Consider the following 21,850-nt stretch of genomic DNA (forward strand, 5'->3'; position numbering starts at 1 on the left):
GAAATATACTTTTTTAATGCAGAAATGAGATTTGTCCTGAATTATTGTCAGAACTGGAGTTAGCAGAGCAGCTGGTCCAAAAACGAACACTCAACACTCGTGATAGAGCAGCAGCATTTTTTTTGCTGTGCAAGCTTATAAAAACAGAAACCCGTCACTGTACCATCAGCTGTAGTTCGCTGAGTGCCAGGCAGAATCTGTCACCTTTCTCCTGCTCTCTTTAGTATGTCTCTTTATTTCTCAGTGGGTACTAGAAGTCTGCAGCCTCAGGTTTCTTTTTAATATTTGTTTTTGGAAGATTAACTTGATAAATGAAGGGAAAAAAGCGCCTTTTAATGTCACTGAGCTCTGTGTGCAGAAGAGCTGTCAAGAACCTGGTGAGCAAAAGGAGAGAGAGGTGTGTGTGTGTCTGTGTGTTTTTTAAAAAAAAAAAAAAAAATCGACTGCCTCCCCAAACTTGATGAATTTTAAATGCATTTGTGTGATGGGCTTCATGTGGAGCCTGTTCCAGATGAATTTTTACCGAGGCTGTCCTGTTGTCCCTCGGTAGGTTGTGTGCTGCTGCCCCATGGGATCCTTACCCGCCTTTTATATTTACCTGACCCCTTTGGCAGTGTTAGATCATCTCCCGCTTGCTGGAAATCTTGCTGGAAAGGCCCTTATTTTCTTTTTCGTTTTCTTGTAAATGGGCTGGGGTGGGACATCCCGTAGATCTTGCTGTTTATTCACCAATTTGTACATTTATTTGTTGTCCTTTACTATTGTACACAGTAAATATAGTTTGGTACTCTGTCTCGTGCCTTCCGCTCCATACGGCCGCGCTCCCCTTGGCTGGTTCTTTCCCTTCCTGCTGGGGAGGAGTGCGTGGCGGCGGCGCTTCAGACCTCCGCCTTGGAGGCTTCTGAGGCAGCAGAAGCGTAAGTCGCGGGGGTGTCCGCTGCACCCCTCCCTTAGCAGCAAAACCCACCCTCCCTGGGGCATTTCGCCGCACGATACGACTTTTCTTCGCCGCCTTTTCTCTCTGCTCCCCTCCGCGGCGAGCAGCTGTCGTTTTCCCTCCGTCTCTGCGGCCCGGTCCCTGAAGGGTGGCCGCCGGGCCCGCCTGTCTCCGTGCAGCCCTGACGAGCCTCTCGCCTGAGGGGGGCGGTTCTGCCCGGGGGTGCTCGGCGCGGCGCAGGGCGGGCGCCCGCTCTGCGCATGCGCGGCCCCGGCGCCGGGAGGACTGGGCGCGTACCATAGAGGCGGAGGGGCAGGCGGCCGACCGCTCTAGGCGTCCTCTCTAGCCGCCCGCCCCGGAAGTGGCGGCGGGAGCGGCGGGGCCGCGCCATGGCGGGGACGGCGCTCAAGCGGCTGATGGCCGAGTACAAGCGTGAGTCCGGGGAGTGGCGGGGCCGGGCACTCCTTGGTCTTCCCTCCCCGCTGCCTCTCCTGACGGGATCCTTCTGAAAGCCCGGGAGGGCCGGAGGCCGCGGGCCGGGCGGGGCGGCGATGGCGGCGGGGCAGGCCGTGGGCGTCGTCCCCCCCCCCCCGGGGCACCTCCCTGTGCCCCCGCCGGCCGCGGTTTCCCGATCCCCGCCGGTTGCTCGGCTCCACTCGCCCTGTGGAGCTTTCTCTGCCTCCCTAGAGAGACACCTGGCGCGGGGGATTAGGGGACACCGGGGTCTGTGAAGCGCGGCTGTGGAAGGGGGGAGACATGGCTGGCACTGCTTCTCTCTGCGAGGTGGTTCTCCCTTCGCCCTTGCTGTAGGCCTCGGTGGGAAACCGTCCTGTGCACCGACCCTGGCTGCGAGCCCCGGCTGTTTCGTCTGGGACACAGTGGCACGGGGAGCTTAGTCATGGGGAAGGCCTGGGGATCCTGGGCCAGTGGCCAATTCTTTTCGGTTTTTACCCGGTTGAATTTTCCAGGTGGAACAAAATGCAGCCAGGGAAGCCTCTGTTGCAAAGCTTTGTTACCTCAAAGATAATCAGAGGTGTTTGTCAAGACCTTAATGGAAGCGCAGTGGTTGGTAACAGCCTTGAAACTCGAATTTAGTGATCAACAACATAGACTTCTTTGTTTAAAAATCTGTGGGAGATTATCTTTGCTGGCCCCACCACAGGGAGCAGGGACCTGCTGCTGCAGGCTGGCTCCCTCTGGACATCCCATTTGTCCTGGGGTGGGTGACACGCTTCCTGGTGAGCTTGCGGGGTGTCCAAAGGTGCCTTTTTTGGGCAAGAAATATTTTTTGCATGTTTGTTAGTTGCTTTTGGCCTCCGATGTTCTGGCTTTTATTTAAGGCAAGGAAATAGAATGGAGAAAAAAAATAAGAACTGGTCTCCTGCTCCAGTAAAGGTCATTTACAGAGCTCCCAATATTGTCCAGGGACGAGGAGTTGTTTCTCACTTTACCATCATTTCGTGGAAGACTCCAGCCTGTATAAAATAGAGTGTATTTATAGACACATGTTTCCTGCCAGTACTGTGTTTATGTTCAGGCTGCTCTGCAGAGCACAGGTCTCTAAGCTGAACCATCACGCAGGTGTTTGCGAGGGCCGAGGCTGGCGTGGGTTCCCCCTGCTGCTGGGGCTGCTGCCAGTAGCTGCTCAGGTTGGTGAGCAAGCCCCGCCGGTGTGGTTGTGCAGGTAAAGCTTGTGCCAACAGCAAGTCTTAGAAACCTGCATTTTTCTGTTGTAATCCAGAAGCACTGACCTGAAAGGCAGCTGCAAAAAGACTTGACTCTGCTTTTTTCGGTTCTCTTACATAAATCCCGTTAGTTCCAAAAAGTGTTTCTGATCCTTTGTTGTTGAGAAGCCCTGAGATCTTACTAGTATGTCTTGTATTAATTAATTCTGTAGGAAAAAGTGATATTAAATAGCATCAAAAAGAATTTGACTCAATGCTACAGGCAGACATTACGTGAATCTTCTCCGATAGTTTCCCAGGGTAGCACTTGCCATGAATTGAGTTACCATCTTGTCTGTGATCCTCCTTTATAAATACTTTCTCAACTCTAATGAAACATAGTGTTGTAAAAAATGAATGTAATCTAAAATGACTAAGTGTACATGCTTTTACTTCTGGAGACCTCTGAGTTACAGAATTAGGGTAAGCCAGACTTTTCCGTTTCTGTGGCTGCCTGGATTACCCTATGCTAGGTGTGCATTTCCAGGGTTGTTACTTTTCTTTAGTGGGTGCTCTCATCAAACTTTGCTACAAAGCCCAGAATCAAGCCTGAATTATAACCCTTCCCTAGTGTTTCCCAAAAGACTGGGCAGTCGCAGCTCTTCAGAAGCTGTTTTGTCCTGTAGAAATTTTCAGTGAAAGTTATTTTGAAAAATAAAAATAGTTCCTAGCTGTAGGTAGTTCTGTTCCCTCTTTTTGCAGAAAAAGAGAAGGTCCTGTCTGGGGACAGGGCTGTAGTCTAAGGTTCAGCTTTGCTTGAACTTTCAGCTCCCTCCTGACGATGCATGTTCCTGATGTATGTTCCTGGTGCGGGCATAAGCACTGCGTGGCCCTGGGTGAGTGTGAGTGTGGAAATGACTTTAAACTTCCTCCTGGCTGCCCACCTGAGATGAAATCTTATATTATCTGTGTGTATATTTGTGCACACAATTTTTTTTTCTTTAGTTTTCTTCTTCTCTATGTCTTCCCTTCAGTTACTTCTAGTTGCAACAGAGATGTCTGGCAGTCAGTGCATTGCTGGCTGGTGTATTTTGTTTACCAGACTTCTAATTCTTTCCTTACTTGCTTATATTTTTAGTTTTGGTCTTTGATTTTCCCTGTGTATGTGCATGCTCATGTTTAAATCTGTAAATAAAGGTTTATTGTTACCTTACGTGAAAAATGTTTGACATTGTGAGGAGTTTCTACCTGTTGGAGCTCAAATACATTATTTCATTTTGGAAGAGGCTGTGAAATTGCACTGTTTTCCCTTCTTTGTGGAGGAGGAAGGGAAGGTGGCTCTGGGCAGCCAGATGAGATGGATTTATTTTTTGTCCTCATTCAGGTCTTTTTTTGCATGTTTGGAGTGTCTCATACTTTTTGCTGTCTCACATTTATTCAAGTATTTTTCTACTCTGCCAGAACTAATTTAGATAAGGCTTTCCAAAAAATCAGATATAAAAAAGGGCATACTTTCTGTTAGAGCATGTGTTTGTTGTTGAGTCTAGATTTAGAATAGTGTTAAGGTCTGAAATGAGTGTCTCAATAGCAGGTTATGTTTGTGAGAGTTAAGAAATAGAAACCTTCTTCTTCTGTGTTTACTGTTTCCTGGCTGCATGATCTTGAAGATGTCTTTATCGCTGGCTGAAATTTTTAAATCTAAAATGGGTTATGTTGAAAGTATTAAGTCAAATCTGTGGAGACACAACAATTGTAGTGCCTAGTTGTATGCACTGTACTTCCTTGCTGGTACAAAGAGGCAATAGAGCAGTGGGTTGTAATGCCAACAGTTATCATTGGGAGTGCTGTTGGGTTAAAAAGAGGAGATTTACATTAATTTGGAGATTTCAGAGTTCATAGAAGAAATACACCTTTGTTGTACAGAACAGAATCTGGCAGTGCTTCAGTGGGTGCTTCTTATCCTTACTGCTTAGAGAGAGTTCGTGTGGAGCTGAAGAAAAGTCCCGCAGCAGCAGAGGGTTGCGATGAGCCGCTCTCTCTGGGGGGGGAGAGAGGGATGAATGTTTGCAGTAGGCCTTTGCAGCTGTCCCTGTTACACGTGCTTTGAAAATGCTCTTTCCTAAGTGTAACACTGAGGAAATATCTCAGACACACACTGCGCTGTGTGTCCGTCTGAGCTCAAATTGCCTTATGCTGATCAGATGCTACGTCAGAGAGGAGAGAAGAAAACAATTTCTGGCAGAGCGGAAAGAACAAGATTCTGGTTTCAAGCATCTCAGTCCAGATGCTGTCAGATACTGAGGTGAGTATGTGCCCTTAATATTTCCTGAGTCTGGTGCATTTAAATCACCTTGGAGATATGCTAAATTGATAGAGTTTTTAGAAAGCATACTGCTGAACTTCTCTTTCAAGAATGTGATCAGCCTTTATTAACTGCTTTAACAAAATGGTGTGTTTTCAGTTCTCCTCCTTTTGGCCAAGGCATAATTGGCCTGTGACGACTCCATAATGAGTAGTGAAATGAAAAGGGAGGCACTGATTGTGTGTGCACCCAAATCTGCCCCAAGTTCCTAATAGAGGCGTTGCACTTTGCTAGCATTGGCTCCGTTTCATTCAGTCTCAGCTTACAAGTAAAAGCTTTTAAGTAAGGTTTAGCTGTGGTGCTACAAGCTGGGACTCATCGCGTTTTGATTTGGAAGCAAATCCCCTGACTGAGTGCAGCAGAACCACCCTGCAAACTGAACACGATGCCTCGTGGAGGATGCAAAGAAGGAAACTGCTCCCAATGCTCTCCAGTGCTGAAGAGATGTTGCTCTGAATCAGGTGGTGGGCTGCACCACCATGGGCTCCTCCAACATGCACCCAACACGTGTGTCTGAGTAGAGAGCTCCCTAAAACCCCCCCAGACCCTGGGGCACCCTGAGGTGGTTTTGGTGATGTATAGGTGACCTGGTGCCTATATGTTACTACAACCTTGCCTTCCAGCAGCAGCTGCCAGCCTCAGCTTCTCCTTGTGACTCTGCTGTTCCTTTGTTTTCCACAGAGACTTTTCTTGGCCTTCCCCTTTACCTCTTTCAAAACTGATTCCTTTTCTGGCTTTCTGTTTTATCCTTTTTTCCACATTGACTGCTTGTTCTTCCGTCTCTTGGAATCCCTTAATAGGATATTGCTGCTTGTGCGTTTTCTCTGTAGGAACCGTGAAGGCTTGCCTGGCGGTAGGGTGCTCCCTGCATATCGGGAGGCTGCTTTACCCCACGGCTCCTGGTGGTGGCAGCTCTGATAGATAGCACCGTGTAAAATACCAGCACAGGAAGGTGGTGGCTGGTGTAGCTTCAGGATCCGCGTTTCCCCCGTCAATGCCTTGTGTTGGATGCTGTCCGTGCTCAGCACAGGCAGAGGGTTCAGCTCCTTGCTATCGCTGGGAAACAGGGCATGCAGGAAGAGAAACTGCATGTCAGTGTTTGAGGCCATCGGGTGATGGTGCCTGGGGTGTGGGTATGTGCTGGCATGCTGCTTTCGTGGGTGGAGGGTGAGAGGGCAGCATGGCATGGTACTTGCAGAGGGAGAGAGCTTTCCTTGGGAAAAACCATGCATGAGGGGCAGTGGCGGGGTTGTCTTGCAGGCCAGGAGACCAAACTAGGGCTAGCCAGAAGTTACTCCAGGCCAGATGCCGTGGAGAGCAGAGGGTGGGCTGCTTCATCTGCTGATGTGCTCCTGCTGTGCCACGTGACTTGTCTGGGAGGACAGCCACAGAGGGACAGGGTGGCAGAGGAGAGTGGGGTAGGAGACTATTTGGCCGAGCTGACTTGTGAAAGTTTAAAACAAATGCTCTGATCGCATGGTTTTTTTGCTGCTTACTTAAAAATAATTGGAAAATATCCCCCTGACATTCCATTAAAGTGACCCTATTTTGGAGGCTCTGGTAAGACTGAAGCCGCTGATGCTGTGTCAGCTACTGGCAGTTCGTGCTGTGTAGCTCCCGAAAGCTCTGCTTCCAATTTCCCTTTGAACGGCTCCAGAAAAAATCACAGGATAGAATGTGACCATCCATGTGGAAAAGGATTTTTTCCTTCCTCAATGACCAGGCATAGTAGCAGCCACTCAAAATCAAAGCTCATGTGCCCCTGCACTGCCCAGTTACCGCTTTGCCTGATCCTTAAGGATGGAAACCTCTTTTGCCTACCTCCAAGGGGAGAGCTGAGCAAGGTGAAGTAGAGAATTAAACCTCCATCCTTGTGAAGGCCTTTGCTCGGCAGGGTTTGGCTCTTGCTTCCCATCGCCCCAGTTTTCCTTGGGGGTGGAGAGCTGTATGGCACACCTCTGCATGGCTGCCCGCTGCAGGGGACATGCAGATACTGCCACCGGGCAGCTGTAAAAGCTGCTGGGGTTTTCAAGGGAAATTGTGGGAAATATCAGAGGGATTTTCTTCTTAGAGAGAGCCACAAGATGAAGCAAAATTATTCCAGGAGCTCCTGGGTTTGACATCTCCCTCTTTCTGTCGAAAAACATCAACAAGAAAAGCTGTTAGAGACCCACTATCAAGCTGGAAAAACCTGCTCCTTAACATCAGGACTTTGTGGGAAACCGTAATGCTGAGTTTCAATCTGCTGCTGTGCTTTTGAACTTCAGTTGGAGAGGTCTTTGCCAAAGTTAATGGCAATGTGAGCGAACAGAAGAGTTTCACTATCTTTCCTGTTGGTGTATTTCAGTACATTTTTGAATCCAACAGTAACTTAGCTGTTTTAAGACAAAAATCCTTGTGCTGTTTTGTGCAGCGCTACCCACAGTTTTCACGTATAGCCTAACAGAAATTAGGTCAGGTGTCTTGTTTATCAGTTTGTGACTTCCCATATTCCCCGAGTCCGTATTCCTGCTTTTTTTCATGCGTGGGAAAGCACATAGCGCTTCCTGTGGCCACTTTTTGTGTGTTATGGGCCACTAGCAGTCCACAGGCCATTGGTTAGGAAACACTGTTCTAGGTAAGCAGCTCACAGGCCTTACTTAAGTTGGCCTCATCCTGTCACCTCCTCCGGTCTGACACCCTTGGAGCGTTGCCTCCTGCCACCAGTCCTGCTGGCTGCCCCACGTCTCACTTGGAGCTGTGGGGCTGGTGTTCAGCCCCTCCAGGGACTGCAGGTCCACTGGTTGCCTGTGCGCAGCTGAGCTTTGCCTCACCAGCTGCTACTACCCTGCAGGACTTCAGAAACTGGACGTTGATGGTCATTGCACTAGATAGTAGAAAAACTGGTTATTATTTTATCAGTGCACAGAGTGCTGGGCTTCAGCAGGCTGGAAATAAGGTACTGCTGCTGGAGATTATTGTATGAATTGGGAATTGTACCGGTTTCCTACAGAAAGTGAGGGGTGATGAATCCAAACTTGCCTTGTGCAGCCATGGCTGCTTTATTGCTGCTTCTTTTTTTACTCGCTTTTTCCAGGCCACGCAGGGGGGGGAGTCGAATTAAATTCAAGGAACAGAGCTGCTTGTCAAGTCTCTCTTGCTTCTGCTTCTCCAGCTTTTTGCGTTGTTTTGGGGTTTGTATTGTGATGCTGCCAAGTCTGAATTGGTGCAGACAGGTTATGGGAATGCAATCCATTTTCTTTTCAGGCTGTTGAGTTTGTACCTGCAGATACCACAGTGCTCAAAGAGCAGAGTGTTCCTCATGCTTTGTGGAAAGAGTTTTTTTGAATCCTTCTCAGTTTTAAATTGTTGCCCCTGGGAAGACTAGTTCTGGGAGCCTGAAAAATCACAAAACAGCAAATAATGTTGGCTACAAAACTTCCTTGCATGAAGAGGTTAATTTGTCAGCAGTGAGATACTGGACCTTCTGGATGTGGAGTCTTGTGCAGTAAAGCATGGCCAGAACACTTCTCCCATGGTGTCCTCAAGCTTTTCCCCCAGGGTATTTGCTGGTGGGGCCTCTGTGCTAAGCTGTGGCCATCCAAACGCTAGCCAAAATGCTCGGGCTTGTAGGTCATGTTAACCTTCCCTGTGTTTTTGTTTTTATAGAGCTGACCCTGAACCCACCGGAAGGGATCGTAGCAGGTGAGGAGTTGAGCAGGGTTTGTGCACTGTGAAGTTGTTGCTTTGCTTTCAGGTAGTGCTAAGTGTTATTTTGTTTTTTCTTAATAGGTCCCATGAATGAAGAGAACTTCTTTGAGTGGGAAGCTCTGATTATGTAAGTTGATACTGGTTTGTATCTGCACACTATGATTAGATTCGAGGAGAACAAGAATGCAAAAAATATATCAGTTCTGCGTAACATCGACCTTGGCCTACCTTTGACTGGGAGCTTCTTTTCTGACCCAAACTGGGAATTATATTTGGAATTTAAACAGTGTGATAGAGGCAGCATTGGGACTTAAGTGATCATTTGTTGTACAGGTGTCATTATAGTAAGCAACAGTCAGCATAAGTAACGTGCAAATTTGACAGGAATATTCATTTGGGCTCCCTTGGATATACATTGCATATACAAACACTGTAGGAAACAATTAATTGCTTGTAGATCATACAAACCTGTTGAGAACTTAACTGCAAATATAGGACAGGTTTTTCTCATGTTTTAAGTGGAGCAAAATACACAGATTATCAGTGACAGAAGAAAAAAATTAATGTCTAAAATTAGTTTACTAACTATTCAATTTTTTTCTAGAAAAATGGAAGGGGGTTGATATGAGAAAGTATTCAAATTAAAAAAAAAATATTCTTGTGAAATTCTTTACACTTCATGAATCAGCTGCTGGTATAAAGATGTTGGGTGCAGTGGTTCCGTGTAGAAAACTCCTCTATTGGTGAATAGCTCTCATCACTACCTGTTGTGTTTTGGGGGGTGACAAAGACTTCTTTACAAAGCTGTGTCCTCCTCCTTCCTCTCCTGAACCGATAGGCCCAGTTGTCCTTAGCAAAACTTGCCATGAAAAGACAAAATCTTCTTGCCCAGCATCTTAAAAGTCATCTTCTCTCTTGCTTGTACTCTTTTACTCATGCTGTGCCCTTCTTTGGAAACTTTGAGTGCATGGAATAAGTGGTGAGTTTTACAAAGTAAAGTTCTAAAATGGCAGGAGAGAGGAAGAGAGACCTTTGTCACTCAGGTCTGACAATTTACGCAAATACTACAGAATGAAAAGATGAAGAAGCTCCAAACGGCTAAGTTTGTCTTGAAGGCGATGGTCTGTTGTTAGGGTAGATCCAGGCTCTGTATTTCAAGATTCCTTTAGTAAGAGCTGGTGATTTCTTTTCCTTCAGCCAGGGCCAGGGGGTCCCAGAGGTTGCTGGGGGCAGCAGGCGGTGGCCATGGCCCTGCTCACAGTGTGCCTGCTGTGTTCTTGGCAGGTTTTCACTGCAGCCATTAGTGCTGACGTAGGAGATTCTCAACGAGCATGGGTGGCAGAATTTTCCTAGCTCAGTTTGCTTGGAGTGCATTGTCTAGGGGTGAAAAACAAGATTTCTTGAGATCAGGCATGCAACCAATACAAAAGCGTACCAACCTGTAGCACATCACCTATTCCACACAAGCTGGCTGCGTGGGTGATCCTATTTTATGGCAAGCGTGAGCCTCCGAGTTATTTTAGGCCTTGGTAAATGGAGATTAGGATTACCACTGCTCGTTTGCTGATTGATATGAAGAGTTGGCAAATGCCTCTGCTTATGTGCAGCAATTTATCCTGTGATAAATAGGTGGTACTTCCTGGTAGCTCAGTCTCCTGAAATGAAACACTTAGCATGGAAATAGGTGGTTTGTTGCCTGACACCAAAGATTTTGGCTGCAGTGTCTTACACTTTCTCTTTCTGCAAGTGGGATAGTTATCACTTTTCTGAAACACGCGCTTTGTAATGTACCAAATTTCAGTTCAGACAGCTGTGTGTTGCTTGGAGTATGGAAATCCCAGAGGATTTAATGCACTTCTTGGAATGTGGAAGGAAATTCCTGCCTATTGGTACTTTCATATAGCAGAGATTTTGTGGTTGAGTAGAGCTTTCATGGGGGGGACACAGAAGTACTTTTGGATTTGGTTCATTACCCAGAAAATACTTTTTCTGATGTTTCCTGTGACAAATTCTTAAACAACAGAGGAGCTGCTTGCAGACTTGAAAGCCATTGAAAGTGCTGAGTGTTGAGCTTCAGGTCTTTGTCAGCGCAAAATAAGGGGTGGAGGTGCTTTAATTTTGGTTTCTGTATTGTGTGTGTGTCATAATAAAATTATATTTTAAGGTCTGCTAAATTCTGAAGCTGTGGTACAATAGAAAAACATATTTACCCTAAACATGTTTGGTTACTTTCATCTCTTTACAAAACTCTTATTAGTAGAAGTATTTGCGTACATTTGGAAAGCAAGCTAAATGACTTGTTTATATTTGTCTGTGATAATCTTCTTGAATGTTTTGTAATCTCAAATGTGCTGTGTGAGATTATGGGAATGAAAGAAGTGCAGATGAGGAAATTATAGTTGGCATAAATTTTTTAGACAGATGAAGTGTAAAAGGTAAGTAAGTAGCACAATAATAAAGAACAGAATAGAATACTTTTTTTTCCCCCTTCACCCAATTTATATAAAGCTAGAGCACATGTAATGGCAAATAAATGCAAAAAAAAGAGACCTAAGAGAGAAAAGACATTGCCTGTTTATCAATTCAAAGGTGGGCTAGGTAATGTTACACAGATTGGTGTAAGAGCTTGTCTCAGAGATAAAATAATGCCTTTTAAAATAATGGTGGTAATAATTTGTATTTCCAGTGTTCTTGCCTGCAGCAGCAGTGCTGGATAAATGTTAAACATATAAATGTTAAGGCTGTATTCACATGTCTGAATGACAGAACAGTTTTTATGCTCCCAAAGTGAGTGTAATAGATCCACAACTGAAAATAAAACGTGGTAGTCTTTCTGAATGGTGGAGGTTTGGAGCCTCATGGTAAAATGCGCCCTTTTGATGAGACATGAAACAGTAGCTGAATTAGAGTATTTATGAAAGCCAAATCTTTGCAACAGGGTGACTTATTTGTGGTGATAAATAGCCCCAGCATGTCAAGAGAGTTTACCATAATGCCGCTTGATTTCTTAGCGCTGCGTGAGGTCTTACAGGCTGCATTGTGTTGTGCAAGTTCACGAATTGAATGTTTCGAGACCAGGTTTTGCCCTCTTTGGTTGGCATATGCAAGTGTGTGTTGCTTTTAAAGTTTATCCCCAAAAGATGCAAAACCACATAATTGTTAAGAACTAAAGATTGCTTGAAAACTAAACAGTATAAATTGAAGTCAACTTACCAAAAACCTGTCTAGAAAGGTAATTAGATCTATAATTAGGCTTATGACTTTTGTTTAGCATGGAATTCCCCTTGACAGCATCTGATGACTGGGTGTTTTGGTCTTCTTCCAGCATCTTTTTACAAATAAGAAGCTATTTACAAATGTATGTGAAGCTGTGATTATAGTATTAATTGTCCTTGTCAATGTGCTTTTCCCTCTTATTTTGGCAGATACCCACCATCCTTTTCTTGCCCTTGCCTAAGTAATAGCCACCTCATGGAGTTAAGAGTTTCTTATTGTCATTCTATATCTTACATCAACAGGGTTGTTCATTACATCTCTCTCACAACTAAGCAGTCTGGTTGTCTAGCAAGTCATTTAATGCCATACAATGGCCAGAGGAGAACTGATGTCTGCTCCTCAATGCTTTAGGGAAGTCTGTAGAGTAGCATCGGGTATGGAAAAAGATGCAGAGACTGCCTGCTTTGCAGGCTGTAAAGAGTCTTAGATGGAGCAGGTTCAAGACAAGGTTTTTCTTAGAGTTACAAGCCTCAAGCCTGTGCAGAATGAGTGCCTTTTGTGTGCACGCAGTTAGTAGTGGCCAGTGCTTTGTCTTCCCTGGGGTGTGGGAACTGCTGAAGGCAACTGGCCAGTTGGCTCAGTGCTCTGTGCTCAGTGGGACGGGTGTCACCACTGCATGATCTGGGTGTTTCTTGGAAGAACCCTAATTGAGTACTGGGTAGTCTGGACTTCAACTAGCATAGCAGCTCAGATGAGATCATAGCATAAGGCATGGAGGCTTTGAATGTGGTGTACTTTGCAATCACACCACCTGCTCTGCAAAGATTTCAAGAGGTGCTGTGCTCTTTACCTCTCTGGCCCTGCCAATGTCCTTTTTGAACTGAAAGTGATGCTGTCAAGTTTAAATGTTGCGGCCTCCTGAGCGTTTTGTAGTTGCAAATGCTGTCTTGGATTAACTTTAATAATTTCTTTGAAGTTGATCCTGGCAGCAATGAGTGGCTAAAAGAAAAGCATTTTGCTCACATAATACAGGGCCTGAAATGGAGCATGTTGGGTTAACATATTTGACAGAAGAGCCCTTAAGGCTGTGTGTTTGCTCTCAAAACAGAACATAAGACACCCACCAGCTTTTCAATGCGTGTATGTACATACTCTTAGAAGTTCAACAATGAGCCTTTAAAATGCAGCTCAAATTAAAATGTTCATGAAAAAATGCATTCAGTGTATTCTCAGATGTCAATTGAATCCTGACTAAATTTAGGGAAAAGGCCAGAAAGGGAACAAAATGGTTGAGATGGCTTAGCTTTCATTCTTGCAGTATGTTGATGCATTTCTTTAATCTAACCTGCTAGTGTCAATATTCAGGTTTAAATCACATAGTTCGTGTGTTTATCTAGCAGCCAAGTCTTTTGAATCCCAAAGTTTAAGAGAGTGAGACTCCTAGGGCTTTAGGTTTTGCTGGTCTCCATTTTCTTTTTCTGTAGATTACCACTTGCAGCCTTAACTGTTAGGGGTCCTTGAAATTTTATGTTCTTTCTGGCATGGAGAATGTGGATTGGAAGGAGGAGGCATGAATATTTTCCTAAACCTTATTTCCCAGACAGCGTAACCCTTGTTTGAAGAGCTTTTTACTAAATACATGAGGTTTCCTTGGCTAAGACTTTCAGTGATGAAACTTGTTTCATGGCCTTTCCAATCAAAGGAGATCATGTTTGTGTTATAACTTCCAAATGTTTCCTCAAGTTCAAATAAATCATGCCTAATAAACTTTTTGCTCACCTTCCAAAAACGTTTTATGTAGGGAGAGTAAAATAGTTGTCTATATTCGTAACTTGATTGCACTTTGAACTAGATGATGAGCACAATAAGGAAATGTTTCTACAAGAACCCTGATGCAGCCATTTGTTCTCTGCGTGCACTTGAGGGAGTGCAAACTAAATACCTTAAGTCTGCAAAGAAACATTGTTGTCCTGCATCTAGCAATTATGGTCCCTGAGCTGTGTTTTTATTTTTATAAAACATTGCTGTATTTTTTGCATCAGATAGTGCTGAGTGTTTATTTGTGGTTATGCTCAATACTGGGAGTTTGAATCTCCGAGGTTTTATAAATTACTTTTGAGCTACAGCATTTGACATCTCTGTCTTGTGCAGCATAACAGTATCTTCAAAGGCACAGGAGTCCCACACCTGCCTCTGCTTTCTCTTGACGTGCAGATGCTCAAATCCTGGAACATGCCTTGGAGCCAGATACTCCAATTATATGCAGACACACCCTGCTAATTAAGCAGTGTTGTGACCTTCCTAGTAATTTAGTGTGCAAGCTTTGATTTCCCCCTTCCCTCCCAAACCCCATATTTGGATTTAAGTTTATGAGGTGTGGGCTAAGAGTGCATTAACTCTTTGTTTTCTGGAGAAGATGATATAACCCAAACCTCTTAAAATGTCTTTTGGGTGAAAGAACTATTTAAAACTCTGGTGAATAGCTTTTTATCTGTTTCTAGGGGTCCTGAAGACACCTGTTTCGAGTATGGGGTTTTCCCTGCTATTCTGAGCTTTCCACTCGACTACCCGTTAAGTCCTCCGAAGATGAGGTTCACATGCGAGATGTTCCATCCGAACAGTGAGTCTGATGCAGCAGGACATAGGGGGGAGTGGGTTGCTTGTGCACCTTAAAAACAGACTTTTGCAGCAGGAGAGCTGGCATCCTTCCCAAAGGGTGGTTCGCTCTGTTTCCAACCTTGAGTATGCAGTAGGAGTGTTCAGCTGTCCAGCAATTTTGTTCTGTCACTTTATCACATTATTCTTCATATACCTTTTGGTCATAAACAGTCCAATAAAGATTCCAACAATTTCACTGTCTTTAAGATCATTCCAGGAATACTTGTAACTATTGTCTAAATAGGCCAAAAATAGATCTTCTATACATGATGCGAGATTTAGTGAATTAATACAGACTCTTTCCAGTCTTGCTCTGCAGCTTGTATTTAAGTAGTTTGATGTTACTGTAATGAATGAAAATTTGTTCATGTTCACCAAAGTGTGGGTGCAGCTTCATCAGGCAGCATGGCTTTTTCCCCATTAAATCACAAGTTTAGTGGCATTTCTGATGTGATCTTTCTGAATTACAGAGTACTCCATCCAAGTAGATGACACGTTTGCAGACATTTAATATTAAGACTTTTTCTCTGCAATTCTGATGGTGACAATATTATCTTAAGACTTTTCAGTGGAAGTAATTGAAGTAACAAGTACAGCTAACAAGTTTGAGCCTTGGACAGGTAAAAACATTAAAGTCCCCTTTTGCAGCCTGGAGGACTGCTTTCTGGAGTCAGCCTTGGCATTCTTTGTAAAATTGTTGCTTATGACATCTGCTAAATCAACATGGATTGCATAAAGATTGTTTATCATCACCCAGATTTGATGGGCTGGATCTGTATTTTAGGCTGTTAGCTCTCTGCCACTTGAGAACAGTAAAAGGAAAATGCTGCCCTCCTGCCTAGTGTTTCCTTCCCAGCTGATGTTCCTGCACTTCCATAACTTGCAGATCTTCATGTCAGCTGGGAATTGATTTATTCCATCCTATTCCAGGGAATTCTGCAATTTCTTGAAGTACTTCTGTTCTTTCCTTCTTGAAGCACCATTGATGCGGATTCTTGCCCATTTAATCCACATCTTCCTGTTCTCCTGTGGAAGACACACCTGCATGTCACAGCATAGAACTGTGCAGATGTGCCCAAGGCAGTGTAGCATCACCTCTGATGTCTGCAGCAGTGCAGCGTTTGGCACCTGGAAGCAGTGTGGCCGCATTGACACCTTGCTCCAACTGGATTAATTCACCCAAACTTCTTGGCAGAACTGGTCTCCGTGAGCAAATCTGTGTTCAGGCAATACTCTGCAGCTGCAGTTGTGGCCTTGGTTTGAGGTTTGCTGCTCGCAGCTGCTTTGTGGGCAGCATAGCCAGGAGGAGTGGTGTGCCGAGAAGCACTAACTGCCTGACTCTCATGTGTGACAGAGTGGCTCTACACGTGGGCGCTTCCCCCGTGGGGTTAACTGAAACATACTGGATGGTCAGCTTTAGCTCTTTAAAGTCCCATGACTGTGGGTCATGTTAATCTAAAGTTGAGATCACCTAAAGTAGATACTTCAGTCTTTCTTCTCGGGTTAGATTGTGATGGTCTGGTTATACCCAGAAAGGCTGTAGAAATGGGTGGCTGTGCTGTGCTTTTTCTGTTCCTTAAGTGCTTACTCCTCCACCTGTGAGGAGTTGCAAGGAAAATCTTTAAAAACTCTGCTGTGTTCCCCTTATCTTTGCAGTTTGTGTTATGTACAGGAGGAATTGAGATACCACAGAACTATATTCTCTTAAAATAAAACTATGTTCGTGGATGCTCTGATGAAGATAACTTCAAAGTAGCAGTTAATGGCAAGTCTTGTGTTAGCACTTAGTGACAAAGTGGGAAGATGCGTACATCTTCCTGGAATCAGCCTCTGCTATCATGACTGTGGCGCTGTGGTCCAGCTGTTTTAAATGAGGCACTACATAAAAACATTAGAGTAAATTACAAGTGAAATACCTTCTGCCAGTGTGTTCTGAACTTGCAAGGAGAAGTGCTGCTTGAGCACGTGCTGTTTTCATCTCTTCCAGCTACAGCTAGACCAGCTCCAGTCCCCAGCCTGGGGCTGCAGGAGGGGTTGCAAATAAAAGTCTTCCAAAGTGCTTACGCGTTGCAGGCTTGTGCAGACATTAGCTGGGTGAATGGAAGGAACTGGAAATGAGCACAACTGCTTCCAGCGGTCATTCCCTCTTTTTGTTTTGTCTTGTTCACCTGGCAATGGCACAGGTTTGGACACCCGAGGAATAGAAGCACTGGAATTACTGAGATAAAGTTGTCATGCCTTGGGAGGCTGCAGAATTAGGCCATGCTGCTAAAGCAGTGTTTTGAACTCCATTCTCTTTGTGTTGCCTCTTCAACCTTTCTTAGGCCTCATTATCAAGTCAGTGGAGTCCCGCGTCTGTGTGGACAACTTGTACTGTTGCACATGCTTTGCTTATGCTACATGTGGGAGGGGAAGATGTCTGTATCCTTAATTGACAGGTTACCTTGTTTCCATGGTCTTTAATGCAGCAGAGCTTTAAGCAAAATTTTAAAAAGTAGTGTGAACTCTTCTGGTTGCACCTCAGTGATGTTCAAAATAAGATCAATTATATTGTTTATAACATACCACTTTTCCCTCCTTGCTGCAGCAAAGCAAGTTTGCTTAATTCTTTTTACAGTCACGGTCCAGTGAAGGACTCCAACATGCATTCAGTGCTGTGTGACTCTTACCCTTCAATTTAAGTAGGACTGGTTACCTACTTGGAGCTGCGTCTGTGCGTAAATAATTGCCTTGTTCCACTAGGCTGCATCTCTTCCTTTTTCCGTGGAGCCTGTCACTGGTTATTAAATGACAGGAGTGCTCCCAGCAGGCTTCTGTTAGGGAAGGATGACCAAAGTTTGTTAGATTTGCTTAAAGAAAATTGTAGCTAGATTTTTGTCTTTCAGATTTTTGTGTCTGCTTGCCTTTGGAAGAGGAAATTTAAAACTGGGTTTAGCTTCAGTCATACAAAGGCCGTGTCCAAACATTCATCTGTGCTAAAGATCCAGAGAGGCCAAGTGTTTCCACTGAGTAACAATCAATCCCCTGTACTTCTTGTGCAGTTTACCCAGATGGGAGAGTTTGCATCTCTATTCTTCATGCTCCTGGGGATGATCCCATGGGATATGAGAGCAGCGCTGAGCGGTGGAGTCCTGTGCAGAGTGTGGAAAAGATCCTCTTGTCGGTTGTTAGCATGCTGGCAGGTAAGGACTGCTGTTTTGTTAGCAGTAGCTCAGATAGCTGCTCTAGCTAACTCAGTAACCACTTCTTGCTGTTTGATTTAAGTGAGCAAAGGACATGTAAAGCTGCTCAGCAGCAATCACAGTTCTTAAGGCCCTAGTATTTATTTATTAATAAACCAGTTCTCTGAAAACAATTGAAAAAGTATAACTGAACAGGTGTTTCCAGCTTTGCCAGCAACTGTACTGCTTTCCTTGAAGGTCAGCAGCAACTGAGATGGTGATGGGCAGGTGGGTCTGGAGGCTCAGCTGGTTCCCTGCTCCTGCATAAAACCTGTGCTCTGTCTTTGTATTTGCTATGATGCCTGTTTAGCTCTTGAAGGTCTTAAAGCTATGGATTACAGCTTGTATTGGATTTGGCTTTAGCAGCTGAAGGGTTACCAGCCAGATCTAACCAGTATGGTAAACTGGAGTCTGTGGCCTCTGTGATTCACAAGCCAGCACCCTCCATTTCTGTTTGTTTTTTGCCAGCCTGGGAATGTACCCCATTCTGCCGCCTCTGGTTCAGGGGATGATTTCTTGAGGAATGGAGTGAAAAAACTTTTTGTGCAGCCTTTTAAATGGCTTTCCCTAAATCTAGCAAGGGCTGTGGATCAACTCTGTTGTGTACAGCTCTCTGAAAGTCAGATTCTTTACCACACAGCGGACAGAGCCACTGAACTGCCCGAAAAGGGCAGAGCTGTGTCCCTTAGAATCGTTTTGAATGATAAAAGATTTTAGAAGGTTTAGAGGGTTTAGAAGCAGCAAAGTTGATCAAAGAGCAAGCAAGAGATTTTTACATGGGACCATTTTAGCTTCAGAATAGTAACCTACCGTTGGGAAGCTGTGCAGACAAACAGTACCTTGCTGGGCTTCCTGTGGCCTCCGAGAACTCGGTTTGTGGTGGAGCCTTACCTAGACTGGTTAGTGTGGGAGTCACCTGGTCTCTCTTATTCTCTGCCTGTGCATCCCGTTTTCCCACAGCTTCTGGTGGAATTAGTCTAAAACATCAATGGTCAGCTTCTTTCAGGCTGCTGGCAAACTCTTGGCTCTGGTTCTGCAGATAGGGTAAGCCCAAGCTCGCCGAACTGGGTGACCTGGGTGTCTACTGGCTTTTAAGGGCAGACCAACAGCATTGTATTGAGAAAGACATGAGCCCAAAATGTCTGCCGTGAATGGGGCTGGGGTGGATTTGGACTAGTGTGTGAAGCAAAATGGGTAGAGTATGTTCTGTCTTAGTGGCTTGTGTAATCCTGTGACAGTTGTCCTGTTGTATGCTGACCACAAACCTGACAAATCCTGTGTTTCAGCTTACCTCTGTACAAAATGAAGTGTTGGAGTCACAGGGGCTTAATGTACTTTGTAAAGCGCTCTGAAATCCTTGGATAAAAGATGTTGTAGAAATGAAAGCATTCTATGGGTTTTCTTGGTTTGTTTTGTTGTTTTTTAATAGGACAAGCCATCCTAAAGAGTGACAGAGCCTGTTTGGGTGGCCTGGTCGGGAGGGCTTTGTGTCTGTGAAGCCGCAGAACCAGAAAAAGACATTTTGCAGGGAGCAGTGTGCAGTTTTAAAAACGCTTGATGACACTGGTGGTGCCGCGTTGTGGTGTTCCATGTGCATGCTGGGGCTCAACTGCTGAGAGCATAAACAAAAGAGAGTCTTGCTCCTCTGCCTTTTTTTTCTTACCTAAACTCAACCTTGCTGTGATATTCTCTTGCGATCAGTTAAATCAGAACCATTTGGGAACCCAGCAACTGTCACTGGATTTTCTTTAGTGGTGTTTCTGTAGTCCCAAGCAGGGGGAGTGTGCCAAAGCCACAGGGAAGTGGCAGTGCTGAAGCATTATTGAAAAAGCGAGAGGGTCTTGCTCCGTTGCCTGCCTGCCTACCTATCTTTCAGTCTTTCTCATTTCAGAGCCAAATGATGAAAGTGGAGCCAATGTAGACGCCTCGAAGATGTGGCGGGAAGACAGAGAACAATTTAACAAAATTGCCAAGCAGATTGTGCAGAAGTCACTTGGACTTTAAGCTCACAGACTGAAGTGTTTTGTATTTCTCTCCGCCTGAAAACGAGCAGTGCTCAGTGCTGGTACCAAAAAGGAAAACTCTGCAAAACTATTAGCCTAGTTATTCTTATCATTCGTTATTTATTTACCATCTCTTTTCTTCTTCCACTGCTCCAGAGAAGCCTCTAGTTCACTCACTAAATTGTGTGGAAAAGGGATTTAATACTATGGAAAAATATGGAGACAATGCTGTTTCAAAGGCTGCTTGTTGCTACCTCACTTCATCATATGGAAAGCCTGGAGACTTTGCAATCTGCAGCCCGCCTTCACCAATCTGCTGTTTGAGAACAGAGCTGGTTTGGATCACCTGCTGGAAGAATTAGTTGTATGTTTTTCTAGGTAGCATTGCATCTGGAGCACCAGTAGGCAGGAAATAATCTATCAATTTTATGATACTTGCTAAGTTAAGGACAGCATTTGCAGTCAGCACTGAGTTGAAGAGTGTAGTTAGCAAGAGAGCCTGTAAAACAAGTTTATAGTAACGATGCATTAGCAAAGAAAGTGATTGTGCAGCATGTAACTTTAAAAGACGATCTAGGGTGGTGTTGTCGGTGTCTGACTGGGGGTCCAGAATGGGCTAGTGTTCCCATTTAACACTGTGAGTTTGTATTGAGCCTTTGAGTCAGTGTTTGCTTGGAAGAAATCCCAAGAGCTGCTTAATTACTCCTTGAAGACACTTAATTGTAAACTTTACATTCAATTAGAGGTGCAAGATGTGAAAACTGGATTCTTAAAGGCTTTGGTCAGGTTCACCATGAATGAGGTAGGTCATTGGCAGCCCGAAAGTTCAGTGAGAATGTGTCTGCTCCACTGGGCATGTAAAATATCTCTGCAATACTATCAGCTCCTCTTCTGTTGACATTTGGGTGTTGAGAGGATTAGGCACTGCTGGCCTTTGCATTACAGCCCAGGTCACCCGTTTTTCAGGTGAACAAGTAAAGAGGGACGTGATGGATTTTGTAAAATGAACTGTAACACTTTTTTATGCTGACTGCTCTTGTGTATTTAAATATGAGTCAGAGAAGACACCGACTGTGTTCTCTAGGGGATGGTACGACACATGTTTAGAACTGCAGAGCATTGTAGCCAGCCGTTGGTGGAGGGTGTGGAAAGCACGAGCAGCTGCAATCAGTTTGTAAAACTGCTTAGGGGCCACTGATGACCTTTGTGCTTTGCAAGTGAATCTCTTGTGTAGGTCCAAATCTTCTCCAATTTACTACAAGCAATAACATGCCCATTGATAGCACATGAAATCAAATTTTGTTGGCAGCTTTAAATGGGCTAAATTTGAAAAGGGCTTTTTTTTTTTTCTCCTGTGACAAGCCTGTGACATTGAAGGAGTCGCACCATGGAGAAAGCTTTACGGAGGTGATTGTGTGCATGCGCATGTGTACAACTCATCAGTATTTATGTCTTGCTGTCCATGCTGCATATTCACGTGCTGCAGATCACGGTATTACCATTGTTCTGCACCTCTGAAGAGTTTGTATTGCTACAACTTGTTGATTCTGCCTCCTTGTAGAAGTAATTCTTCTTGCTTTGGTGTAAGGATGGGAGGGGGACCTGACATAGTTTGGGAGCAGAGATGATTAAATAGTGTTGTACCTAACTAGTATTTCAAGGCATACAGGAAAATGTAGCACATCTATGCAGACTGGGAGCTTTTTTTTGAATTGTAGTAGATGGAGCACTGCTCCTGGGGGTGCTGCAGCCACTCTTGGAAACAACTCTGGAGAGCTGGGAGCACCACGTGACAAACGATGGATTCAGCAGACATGGCAAAAGTGGGCTTTTTTAAAGTACAGAGTATTTTATTCATGTGTGCTCACTCATTATCTTTATTTTATGGTGGAATTTAGTCTGTATACTGAAAATAAAGTGATTATATTTTCTCCTTTCCTAGATGTATGCAAATGCATTGCAGTGGGTTTTTAATATGGGTAACAACTGCTCAAAAGAGTCCAATACAGGCTTAGTCCAAAGGAGTGGAAGGGCTTATACACAGTTAAAACACAGGGGATGCTTTACAGGGGTCGAAGAGTTGACACAGTTGCTTGGGC

At 44.6% G+C, this 21,850-nt stretch overlaps 1 protein-coding gene across 2 annotated transcripts; it reads left to right on the top strand.

Moving 5' to 3' along the window:
* The first annotated feature begins 1,267 nt into the window (after nucleotides 1-1,267).
* On the top strand, nucleotides 1,268-21,692 carry UBE2G2 (ubiquitin conjugating enzyme E2 G2). 2 transcript variants are annotated; one of them, XM_049802111.1, is made up of 7 exons: nucleotides 1,306-1,369; nucleotides 4,803-4,903; nucleotides 8,612-8,647; nucleotides 8,735-8,780; nucleotides 14,371-14,489; nucleotides 17,569-17,709; nucleotides 19,640-21,692. In XM_049802111.1, exons 4-7 carry the CDS (start codon nucleotides 8,740-8,742, stop codon nucleotides 19,750-19,752), a joined length of 414 nt encoding a protein of 137 aa, XP_049658068.1. In that variant the 5' UTR covers nucleotides 1,306-1,369; nucleotides 4,803-4,903; nucleotides 8,612-8,647; nucleotides 8,735-8,739; the 3' UTR covers nucleotides 19,753-21,692. The 2 variants fall into 2 exon arrangements, with proteins under 2 accessions (XP_049658067.1, XP_049658068.1); XM_049802110.1 differs by lacking the exon at nucleotides 4,803-4,903 and having other exon boundaries at nucleotides 1,268-1,369.
* Nucleotides 21,693-21,850: the final 158 nt, after the last annotated feature.

This window comes from Accipiter gentilis, chromosome 6, assembly GCF_929443795.1.
Source record: "Accipiter gentilis chromosome 6, bAccGen1.1, whole genome shotgun sequence".
NCBI classification, from domain to species: Eukaryota; Metazoa; Chordata; class Aves; order Accipitriformes; family Accipitridae; genus Astur; species Astur gentilis.

Coding starts and splice junctions, on each gene's coding strand:
- UBE2G2 (XM_049802110.1), top strand. CDS start 1,327: ATGGCGGGGACGGCGCTCAAGCGGCTGATGGCCGAGTACAAGC. Junction 8,648..8,734: donor ACCGGAAGGGATCGTAGCAG/GTGAGGAGTTGA, acceptor TTTTCTTAATAG/GTCCCATGAATGAAGAGAAC. Junction 17,710..19,639: donor GGTTGTTAGCATGCTGGCAG/GTAAGGACTGCT, acceptor TTCTCATTTCAG/AGCCAAATGATGAAAGTGGA.